Here is a 12298-nt window from a genome sequence, read left to right as displayed (position 1 = left end):
CACGTCAATATTTACTAGGGTACTCTAACATAGGGAGTAACTGAAGTCCACATTAACTGTAAAGTTATTACTAAAGTTCAATTTCTAAGCAAATTTCTTAAAAGAGCAGGTTTCCTTTTCAAGAGGGAAAGGACTTAATAATCTGACATCAGATATGACAATTACAATACTAGCTTCACTGAAAACTGAAGCTACAAACACTTTTACTCCAATTCTGGGAAGTTTCATTTTGTATTTGAAACCCAAACTGACTGACACACACATTCTACACCCCTCCCAGAATATAGTATACCAGTGACAGGTTACAGCTTTAAAATACACCAGATGCTTTTACAATTTCAACTCAACAGAAGGCAGTTAGACAGTACTCAGCATTATAAATCCATAATAAAGTAAAATAAAATTATAGGAGTAAGGTCTCCTAGCAATCTTTGATGTTACTGTGTAGTGACAATCAATTTAAACAGTTATTTTCATGGTGTTTGAAGGACCAGTCATCATGTACATAGTAGTGAGGTAGGATACTGTCCCCTCCCTGGGACTGATGTTTTCATATGCTCCCTTGCCAGAAAGGTCCAGGTCTCCCTACTGCAAATAAAATAATTACAAGCAAATAGCAAATTAAGCTTTGTTTATTTTTTTCCCTCTTTGCTGCATTGGAACATTTTGCACATCTAAAAGAATCAGCTAGGAAAAGCAATACTTACTCAAGCCTATTAGCAGCCATGTGCTGCCCACAGGTAGTGTTCCATTTAAAAACATTTCCTGGAACTACCACCTGCCATCCAGACCTTTGTGAACAGGTAGGCAAAGAAAACCATCAATGATGACAGGACATGAAACACCAAAGAATTTCACTTGGGGAAAAAAAAAAAAAAACAAAAAAAACAAACACAAAAACCCCCAAAACAAAACAAGAAAAAAACAACCAAAACTGAAAGTGGGCAGTATTAAACTCTTAATGGAGTAGCTACATTGAAAACCAATTTCAAACTTCATACTGAAACAGTACCTATCCAGTTTAGGTACAGTTCCATTCTTCTTTTTTTTAATGTTTAAGCAATATATACACTTGTAAGTCATTAAATACTTCACACCTATTTCCAAAGGGGGGTGAAAAACCCAAACAAACAATGAAACTGAAAACACAAGGGGGAAAACCCTGCTCTTAACCTCCACACCCTCCCCCCACCCAAAACCTAGAGTTAACAGACTGCCTTACTGTTGAATAGCTTCCCCTAAATTTGTCTTCTAGTCACTGTAGTCAACCTGGTATTAAGTGCTTTGGCAAAGTGGGGTGCAATCCATCAAATCTGCAAAGGCCTGCTTTTTTTCTCTGTTGGTGGTTCAGCTTTACGAGGAACATATATGCAAAATACCAGCTCTCACATTGCTTCAAACTCATCAATACGCTGCTTTGTATTGCCTTGTCGGATTTGCCGGAGAGTCTTGTACTTATCGCGGCCTGCTTTAACATTCTCAGCATGAAGGACATCATTTTGTGTTTTCTTGGTTTCATCTCTGGCTTGAGCCAACTCTGAACTTAAAGCCTGTTGAATAAAATATTTGAATTTAAGTGCTTTGACTAATCCTTTAACAGTTCTGGAGTTTCTGATAATAACTATTCTGCAATCTGGATAAGAATTTCTTGAATGCCAACCTATGGAATGCTTGTTGTGCTCCTCAGTAACTCAAGCTGTGAGGTCTATCAGAAGGAATGCAGAAGGACAGATAAGGAGAGCATAGGATTCTTTCCTTACATGAGTGTAAACATCAAACTATATTAAAAAAAGCCTCATACACTATAAAATCCAAGCAGAAAGGGACCAGCAGGATAAAGCAGGAAAACCACCTTATTTTTCAATGTTTCTGTAACTAAAGACTTATCTCCCTCATCTGGTCAGTGACTGACCAAGCAAGAATACTACACATGCATGCTACTAAGACAATGCTGCCAGACAAAGTAGCAGCTTTCCTTTTCTTCTGTTTTCTTCCCAAATAAACATCTTGTAACCAGGAAAAGGGCTACCAGTACTAGAGATTATTATGCTTCAAGGGATAAGACTTAACCTGGGAGGAATTGCTCAGTTTTAGGGAAATAAGAATAACCCAAAATGGGTGTAATTTGAGTTTTTGCATCTACAACACCTATGAGTGACTACAAACAAACATAAATACTACCAAGCAAGTTCATACCACTTAATTAGTTTTGGTATTGAAAAAGGAAAGCATTATGCTTTAACATGCAGACTTCTGGAAATGATATAATTATTAGAAACATTTACTGGCTAATGCAACAGCATACTTACACTTTAAAGCTATAAAGCACAATCTTACATCCAATCTTGCTATATACTCCATTTCTAGAACACTGTGAATGATATTGGTTGGTAAACTGGTAATAAACCTATTAAATGATAAAGAAGCTGTTTCCTTGGCAGACCATAACATCAGTGAAATTTCTCACAAAAGAAGGATGAAACCCCAAAGCCTGAACTGTGCTGATACAACTATGAATCTTCATTACCTGGAGCTGTTTCTTAACACGTTCATTTTTCTGTGTTTCTGTTACCCGTTCTTCCTCACTCCTGTGATTCATGACACCATCAGAAGACAGTTCTGCACTGGCTTCAGCATTGTTCTCATCATGTTCATCGTGTTCATTCTCTGTTGGAGGAATAACTGGTGGGGGTGGAGGTGGAGGAGGAGCGGACATCACAGATTTCAGTTCTTCTTTGGTCTTTTCCAAGTCCTCTTGGGCTGCAAAAGCCTAAATACAGTAAACAGTACTTAGCATCTTTTTAAATGATTTATCAAGAGTCAGAAAAATAAAAATTTGAGATGTTCTCAGACACATGGAACTGTTCTTTATAACTGACATGACTAGCTTACACACTGAAAACTTTCAAATAAATAGAGACACAGAGAAAAAACCAGACATGGCTCAAAATAAGCTGTACTAGGGGGTCCAGCTATTTCCAGCAGCAGACAAGAGAAGAGCGAAGGAATAGAGCAATCATACCAATTGTTTTCCAACTTTCCTAGCCTCCTGAAATTTAAGACTTAGGAATTTCCTAGATCAAAGGTGATGACTTCAAATTTCATACTTAACCAGGACTTATGAAAATTTGTTCAAACCCTCTTGGAACCCACGCACAGCAACTACTCACATTCCATAGCTAATTATAGATTTTATGAAGAGATACTATTTTGCTTTAAATTTTTGCCCAGCTGCATTTCATGTGCCTTTGTTAACTGATTTAGTTCAGCCTTCCATCAAATCTCATGATTTTATACACCTTACTCCTGAGGTGTTTTCCTCTCTAACACAAAGCTCCAACCTATTTCACCATCACACAAAAGGAAGCAATTTCTAATCTTTGACCATACCTTTGTGATGAGTCTGCCCCCCCTTCTTGACTACGTAATATCAAGAAATGAGTTAAACAGAAACATGGGCAGGCTTCAGTAGACTGGAGGACAAAAACCTTTAAGAAAGACTTTTCTGAAGCCTAACAGAAAGGGAGAGATTTGACCCCATGGACTTCTAGTGAGATTTCCACACTCATTTCCCTTAGCCCTTTTGAAGTTCTGACTTCACACAGCATGGGTTCATTACTTTGTGCTGCCATTCTGATGCTTCCTCTTCTTTCTTTTTCTTGGCCTCCTCTAGAAGTGCAATCTTGGCTGTGAATTCAGCAATTTCTGCTGCCTGAAACAAACAAAAGAACAAAGAAGAAGTTTTAATTTGGTATCAGTCTGGCTTTGCAGTAGAAGAAAGCAGAGCCTTTGCTATGATCCAGCTTGAAAAGTTAAGTTATCATCCACCACTTCTCTGTGAAAAATAGAAATTTTAAGCGTACATGACAGAGGGAATGAATCAGAGTGCTCTTGCCTAACAGAGATACGTCCAGGAAAAAAAATATTTCTCTTCTGCACTTCCAAAGCTTGCTGGGAAACAGCAAGCTGTCATTACAAACTAGCATTTCAGGCTGTTTCAGTCTAATACAACTTTAATGGTCCCACCATTAAGACTATGAATCTGGATCATAATCTCAGTACTATTAAGCTAAATCTCGCCATCAGAATTATGTGCCAAGTTTACAGAAGATCAAGAGCTCATTTATAGTTGAGAAATAATTTCTTCTATTTTCATGCCTTTCTTGATTATTATGCACAAATCTTGAATTAGAAGTAGTCTAACACAGTGTGAGAAGACACTGCAAACACTGGCAAGAGGAGAGGAAAAGCAACAAAAATACCCCAACAAATCCCAGTGTCACCAACTCTCTACCATCACCATCAAGCTTCAGAACAAACCTGCCTCACAGAACAAGCTTCCCAAAGGGCTGCAGAAGGAAGCTACTCTGGTTCTCAGCTGGATAAGCCTGAGACTATTAGAAAGAGAGTGTAATAAGTGTTGTCAGTCTGAAAGGTGGTGGTCATCTTTTAATCTCCTAGAGATCCAGAGTTTTATTTTTGCCTTGCAAAGTAGTGGCAAGTCTAATGCAGTTTTCTAAAACAGTTCCCACAACACTCTGTAACAGTATCTCAAGTACTTTTGTGTTTCAATGTACTTCTTCATTTGACATAATCAAAGGTAAAGGCAAAATTTTCAACTGTCTTTTCCAATTTTAATCCTATTTTGAAGAAAAAAATAAAGTTTCTTACTAGCTGCTCCTGGTTCTTCATTTGATCAGCTGCCTGCTTGGCTAGAGCAGCTTTGGCTACTTCAGCTGCTCGACGCTCTTTTTCCAGGCGTTCTGCTTCCTCTTTTGCACGCTTCCGTTCTTGATCCAGTTCTAGAGCTCTTCGAGTCTGCTCCTCTAGCTCTGCCAAGAGGAAGGTTTGCAGACAAGGTATCACTACCCAGCTCTTCCTCAAATGTATCACAGATACCAGCTGTAACATGCCCAAAATAAAGTAACCTAGAACACTAACCAAGATTTACAAGACCACCTCAAGCTAAGAAAAGCTATTGAGCACGTTACCCAGAGCTCTGTTCCATGTCTGGTTTCTCCCCCACTTTAAGATATTCTTTGGATATACTTCATCTCACCTGACATTTCTGACAGCCTAGTGTTTCAGAAAAGTGTCACTCCACTGATAAAAGTAAAAACCCAAATACAGGTACATATACATGCACGTGCTCCTACTGTGAGGATACTTCATGTACATTTAATCATTCTCTTAAAGAAAGCAAAAAACCAAAAAAACTCTTCATATTGAAATGCCTGACAGATTCCTTAATTGCAGCTGAAAATTTAACCACATGCCTCCAGCAAAATGACTTAAGACCCACTGGAAATGTCAAAAAAATTCTTTGTATATCAGAGGAGGAAAATTTTAAATCAAGGGAGAGATAATAGCTGTCCAGCTGCCTGTGTAGCAAAATATTGAAATCTAAAGGACAGAACCCTTAAGTGAAATAGGAAGAAGTAATAATCTAGAAGTACTGCAAGGTTAGGTTTACACAGACAAAATTATACTCCTCCCCAATGAGAAAAACTAGATGACTATGAAAAAAAGTCTTTCTAAAGTTCTTTGCTGGTTCTAGTGATAAGATTTCTGCTATGATCTTGGCTAGGCAGAGCTTTCATAGACTCCTCCAATAGAAAACCTAAACAACTATTCTTTTTTTCCAACAATCCATTTGCCTTCACCACAAGCTTTAATACTATAAAAGCACCTCCCCAGATATGTGACACACGCTTCATCTTTGTACTTCTAGTGTTACGTAGTAATGTGACCATTATTCTTCAGTTGGTTTCCCAGGCCTACTACTACAGTTATAAAATTAAATTAACAGCATCACAAGTATGTGGGGTTCTACAAATCCAGTACCTAGAAATTAAATAAAATAAAATTATTTAAAAACACTACTCAAACAAATCTTCAGTTGAAGATGGAGAACACAAAACTAACACAGACCATTTATATAAAGACTTTTCCACATGCGCAAAGAAAGCTAAAAAGACCAGCAACACATTAACATTTTGTATTGCATCAGAAATTATGCTATATTGCTCACAAAGTTATGAGAAAATGCATATTGTCAAACCTTCAGAATTACTCTGACACTGTTCTGTCCTGGGCAAAATAGCTCTTCCTAAACAATTCCACAGCACAATTAGAGTGTTACTTGTCTGGATGTGTCCAACCTGTTCTGCATTGAAAGACTGAAAAATGCAAGGGTAGAGCTGGAGAGCAGTGCCAGGCATATGCAATTTATTTGCATAGAGTTAATCAGAGATTGTCTCTATGATGCTTGAAGCCAAGGGTTAAGAAAAGAAAGGAGCAACAAAACTTTTATGAATGTGAACCACACCTGAAGTAGGGAAAAAAAAAAAAAAGAACATGGAGAGGAGGGACTGGGAAATCATGGAGGCAGGGACTCTACAGGGTGAATAAACACAAAGAACTGTGATTGGTGAAACCTACATGTTTTGTCACTCATGTCTGACAATTTCTCAAATCTTACAGGGGAATAGGAAAGGAGGAAGGAACAAGGAATTTCCAAATTAAAAGCTAAATTCAACAAAATCCTAGAGAAAGTACTTTGAATCTTCCCCTCTAATTTCCCTGCTCCCTTCAACTCCAGGTGTTCAGCACTTTGAGCATTTCATAATTCCAAGTTGAAGTGTGTATGCATTAATTTTCTTTTTACTAAATCAAAACTTTTGCTACACTAGAAATTGGTTTTATATTAGAAAGATACAGACAAAAGCACACACACTGTCATTTAAACACTGAAAAAGAATATCTCTCATATCAAATAGAACACCACTAAATTCTTGCCACTATTAGTAAAATAAACTTAGCCCCCCCACAAAGTACCAAAACAGACTTTTGACATAGAAAAAGAATTGTGGAATTGAAGGACCCAGCTAAACTAAACACTGTCACTAGATTTAAGAAATCTATGACCTCACCTTTCTGAGCTTTCATTGTTTGCTCCTCAATTTGTCTTAAGCGCTCCATTAATTCCTCCTTTTCACGCTCTATTCTTTCCTTTTCCTTTTCTGCTATCTCCCTTTTTTTCTTCTCATTTTCTAATTGTGCTCTGAAAAAAAATAGTGAAAAGGTTTTTTCTTTACTCTCCAACATATTAAATTATACTCTTTGGGTGCAGGTAGCCAATTTTTCAGTTTACTCAGCTAGCAGGAAGGACAATTTTAAATACTTCTAATCCTTTTTCTGCTCCAAAATACTGTAGAGAAGAACAATTTATGAAGAGGACTGGTAATCAACCTTGGTTATGGCTCACCATGTAAATCTAGAATTATATCTGCATTTTAGGCATTATGTTTCATCTGGGCTAGAAATAGCAACAGTATTTTTTAAATACATTCAAGGTAAGCCAGGACATTCTTCACTGAACTTGCTTAAAGGGTTCACTCATAGAGTATAAAATTCCCTACGAATCAAGCAACAGAGAGGTAAGAATTGCACAAAATACATAACAGGAACAACAGTACAACTACTATTACTGTGCTGGAAGCTTAAGAAAGATACGCTTTTATATTAAGACAGGGGAGCCATGCCAATTCACAAACCTGCTTACATAGTGCAGAAAGAAAAGCAGTTCTCTTTTCTAGAATTCTAAGATATACTATATTCTATGACTTCTTAATAAGGTAGAATTTTTTTTTTTGTTTCATGGAAGTTTTTTAATTACCTTTCCAATTGTTTCTGATGTTTCTCTTCTCTAGCTTGGGCCTTCATCTGTTGCACTTCAATTGTATCAGGTTTCCTCCTCCTCATGTACAATTCATGATTTCCCATACACAGTGCCAAAATTCGCTTGTTAATTCTCAGACGGGGTGCATAAAAAACAAAATCCTAGGAAAAAAGTTATTCCCGTGTATCCATTAGCCTAAAAAAACACACTTAGACAGGATTCAAAGCATTACTGCATTCTTGCATTGGTTAAATGAAAACTTACAAGTATTTTGATATTTTGAGCAAATGAACACCATAATCTATAAACCTAGTTACTGTCAGAGACTTAAATTCAAAATTGCGCCTTGAATACTCCAGGAATTAGCTGGTTTATATAAAATATTAATTTCTTTTTTCAGTGATACTATTCTCTACTCTATTCTGAAGTCATTTGACCTAGAAAGTCTCATGAAATTTGCTGTTGTAATTTTAAAAAAGCAAAAAGAAAAGGTAGAGAATTTACCATCTTATGCTGTCTTTTCAATGCATCACAGAGTATTAGTTGACATAAAACCCCACAACAATTTAGGAGTATCAATGAGAAGGAAAAGAGAGAAAATAAACATACCATATTTCAAAATGAACATTTTCTTTTGATTACTGACTATTCTATCAGTAGAAGTAGTAAATGTCACCAATATTTACTCATGCCTTAATGCCAGAGCAAGTGCCTGCAGACTTAAATCTCTTCATACAGCAAGTGATGATATTGTACACACTACTTACAGGGGCCTTTTTGTCAATTGGCTTTATGACAAATTTTTTGTCGTTAAATGAGATGTTTCTTATTTCGCTCCAAGGAAAACCAATCTTGGGTGTTAGCCTTCAGAGAGAAGAAGTTCTCATTAGAAGCAGCAAGGATGTGCACTCTATATACACAGGAATTCAATAAGGCTTCTGTCTGTACCATTCTCACTACTACACGTAGCTACATTTAGAATATTACATTTACAACACTATGTTTTAATGTGAACATTAACAACAGTTCAAGCATATTTTGGTAGATTTTTCTTTTTACAAATATTCCATCAAATTAATTACATTTTAAAAAATTACATGGCATCGTAACAATAGAAATTTTGATTTGTGACTTATTCTACTACTATTACCTAGATACTAAACATCATGATCATGTACTCATTCCTTATATGGCATTGGTAACTGTATTTTCACTTGAAAGAGTAACTACTGAAATGTGAGAAATTGCCATTCCAAATACTGAAATTAAAGTAACTTTCAGCCATGCTGTACTTCCGTTTTGCTCAGATTTGTGATCTTACATTTTCAGAATGCAAGCTAAATTTATTTCCCTTGCATCTTAAGCAAAACACATTAAATTCAGAAATTGTTACAATGTTATGCATCAACTGCATAACAGTAAATATTTTTCTGTCAGCACAGACTTTTTTTTATTCATATTATCTTAATTATAAATATCAGAAAATATTTAAGTATTTGATTGCTAACATCAGGAGACAGGAAATACCAAAAAATTGCCTCATAGCTCAATCTGATCAGAACATTTTGAATATTTCCTGCTTTCAGGAGTTATATTGCCATCTAATGGCAATTAAGGCTTACAGAATTTTGTTTGTATATACATCTAAAGTTGACTGCTCCCATCTGGAATTTGACCTATCATATGTAACTTCAAATCACTATGAACGGTCTGTTGACATGAGATACTACTAATAACAAGTGCTTGTAAAGAAAGAAAAGAGCAAGTCTGTTGTTCTATTTCCAAATTCTTCATATTTCCCACATTTCAGCTCTTCCCTCTTCAAGTAGAAGAGATGATTTGATCTCTTTATCAGGACACATGATGACCTATTTTCTTTGGTGTCTAAAAGGTTTCACTTTTAAATATTTAAGTTTTTCATGCTCCAACATCTATACTCCCCGTTATGGCTCTTACAAATGTTTCTCATTAAATACATTGCTTAGCTTTAAAATGTCCTTTTCATCCTGACCCAAGGGAATGTTTTGAGTGAAAAGTACAGGAAGAAACCATATACAGATGGTCTAGCGTAGTAATTCACATAAAGCAATGTAAATTTAAACTTCCATAGAACTGCTCTTCCTTTCCCTCCTTTTGCTTCCCTAATCTTTAAAATTCAAACATTCTGGCAGTTAACTTCTCTCTCTTTTTTTCTATCTCTTACATAGATTAGAAGGAGAACCTGTTTTGCCAGATCTTACTGAACACACAGTAAGGTGGGGGTTGTACAATCTCAGATAGCAACTCCCAGTACAGAACTGCAAAATGAGTATTTCCCACTTACTTATCATCGTGCTCATAAATATTCAGACCCAAAGCATCAACTCCTAGCCACAATTCAGTTCCTTTTTTATTCTTTATTTCAAAATAGTTGACTCCATACATTTCCAAGTCTTGTGCTATCTTAAGGTATTCCATCATAGAATCTTCCCTGATGAAGAAGAAAAATCGGGATAGTTTAGACAACAAATCATAAGTACAATGTAAGAATAAGGGAACTACAGAAAAAACAGCTGGGGTAAAATTAGTTATGAATTAAATCTCTCTCTAAAATAGTTTGACTCATCTACCTTTAAGAGCTCTACATTCCAATATCAAAGTAGAGTCCAATCATTGCACTTTGTTTTTCTGCCCCATGAGTTAAGCAAATACTAAATGTATTTTAGAGGCAGGCAACTGTGGATGAAGGCAGCCTTACCAGCTGACAGCCTTACCAGAAATCATGTAGGTAAACCAACAACCTAGCTGGAAACTCAACTCTCATGAAGTCCTTCATAACTATCTACCTTGGTCAGTATAAAAGAAACATTTGCCAAACAAATACCTCCCAAAATACACCCTAATAATAATGAAAGGTGTCGTGAACATTTTTTACATAATTACCTTAACATTCCCCTGTGCTCTTCATGCCAGTTCTGTATTCTTTCTTCCCACTGTTCTTTTGTCAGTTTGTGCTGTTCTAACACACTGTGAATAGAAATTGTTGCTCTTAAACGACACTGACAACAAGCTTAACCTCTTTTGTTGCATCGCACAATATATGCTTTAACTGAATAAACTTAAAAGATGACTTCCTATATACGGCTCATATTTTCAGCACAGAAACAGAGACTTTGTATTTCAACAAATTCCCTTTAATTTCTATTTCCAAATTAGAAGGGAATTTGTATTTCCAAATTCCCACACTAAAATACTGAGAAAGTCACCTCTTTTTTCTTGGTATTCTATATTCTTTGTAATATAAAAGTCACACCATTGCATACCTCAGCTAAGTCATAAAATGCAATGTTTACAACAGCTGAAAATGCACACCTATAGAATCTTCTGGCAACAATGCTGCAAATTAATCTCTAGGTGTACAAAGATACAACCAAGCTTTCATTCTGCTGTCATTTGAAAGAAAAGGTAAGACATTACAACAAATCAGCAGACAACCTTGTTGAGGGTTTCTTTTTTGTGGTTTTGGGTTCTTTTTATTTTTCCTTTATGAATAAAATCAATAGGGAAGCAGCTTCAAAAAGCTATGTAATGTTAAATCTACAAGAGCCTGCAATGATGGAATTATATTTTGGCCTACTGGAACTTTCAGCATAGTACTGCAGTAAGAAATCAAACGCATATGATAACTTTATTATGCTTTCCAAATTCCATGCACCCAGCATTTCAGGTGTTTGTGGAGAAGCTGTTTTAAAGGACAATTAAAAGATCATCTGAGCATTTGTCTACTGAAAAGGAGCACCTTAAGTATACAAATTTGTGTTGTACTCAAGCACTGCAATATATTTTATTTGCAGTACACTTACTTTCAGGAAATTATTGTCATTTAAGTGTGTAGAAACACGAAAACTGAAGAAAAGGAGAGAGTATCAAATTAATTTCAGTTACTTCTGAATTGGAGTATTTTGATTTTAATTTGGCAGAAGCAGGCCTCCACTAACATTAAATTATTTTGGAATACTTTGGAAATGTGTAAAACTAAATCTGTGCAGATGTTTGTGGACAGGACAGGAAATACATGTCAAGAAACATGTGGCTGTGATGCTTCTTCATTAAAGTCTAAATCAGGATCTCTAAATTTTACTAGCAAAAAGAGGAACTCTAAGAAAGCCACTATTAAATGCATGTTATCACTTAATATTTTATTTATAAAAAATGTGCTTTAGTTAAGTTTATGTGCACCATTTGGTGCAAAACCCATCTTACTCACCGCTGGGGGAGAAGCCGGTCATTGGCTAGGTAGCCCAGCTTATGGATCTCCTTACTGTAATCTCCATACTTGGACTGGACAGCATAGGAAGCCAGAAGAACTGCAGTTTCTGGTGGGCAATATATTTCATCATTTAAGATTGACTCTTTGACTTGCAGGAAGAAAAGTCTCTGAGTTATTTCCTGAATTAATTCTTCAGATACATCCTCTGGAAAAAACTTGGCCCTGAACTTAAACTGCAAAGGATTTTCTTTCCGTACATCTTGCTGTGTTACCTGAGGGAGAGGAATAAAGAGAAAAATAAACAGAGCACTAAATGGTAAATTAAATGTGATTTAATAGTACTTAAGTCTTTAGCTTCTCTACACTGA

At 36.0% G+C, this 12298-nt stretch overlaps 1 protein-coding gene across 4 annotated transcripts in view; it reads right to left on the bottom strand.

Annotated features, from left to right (window-relative positions):
• The window catches only part of RDX (radixin), a 44822-nt gene that overhangs the window by 9038 nt on the left and 23486 nt on the right, over positions 1 to 12298 (bottom strand). For all 4 annotated transcript variants that reach the window (XR_011680254.1, XR_011680255.1, XM_071434123.1 and 1 more), the window contains exons 5-14: positions 11928 to 12202; positions 10604 to 10687; positions 10005 to 10151; positions 8449 to 8545; positions 7679 to 7842; positions 6933 to 7063; positions 4672 to 4832; positions 3620 to 3712; positions 2528 to 2770; positions 1390 to 1550 (exon numbers count right to left, since the gene is read on the bottom strand). Coding sequence is in view for 2 of the 4 variants with exons in the window: in XM_071434123.1 (XP_071290224.1) it covers positions 1390 to 1550; positions 2528 to 2770; positions 3620 to 3712; positions 4672 to 4832; positions 6933 to 7063; positions 7679 to 7842; positions 8449 to 8545; positions 10005 to 10151; positions 10604 to 10687; positions 11928 to 12202 (1556 nt within the window). In the remaining 2 variants the exon portion in view is untranslated. The remainder of the gene's footprint in view (positions 1 to 1389; positions 1551 to 2527; positions 2771 to 3619; positions 3713 to 4671; positions 4833 to 6932; positions 7064 to 7678; positions 7843 to 8448; positions 8546 to 10004; positions 10152 to 10603; positions 10688 to 11927; positions 12203 to 12298) is intronic.

The sequence above is a fragment of the Agelaius tricolor genome, unplaced genomic scaffold (genome assembly GCF_023055355.1).
Source record: "Agelaius tricolor isolate 1412-34295 unplaced genomic scaffold, bAgeTri1.0.p SCAF_9, whole genome shotgun sequence".
In the NCBI taxonomy this organism is placed as follows: Eukaryota; Metazoa; Chordata; class Aves; order Passeriformes; family Icteridae; genus Agelaius; species Agelaius tricolor.
This window is presented reverse-complemented; position numbering and strand designations above follow the sequence as displayed.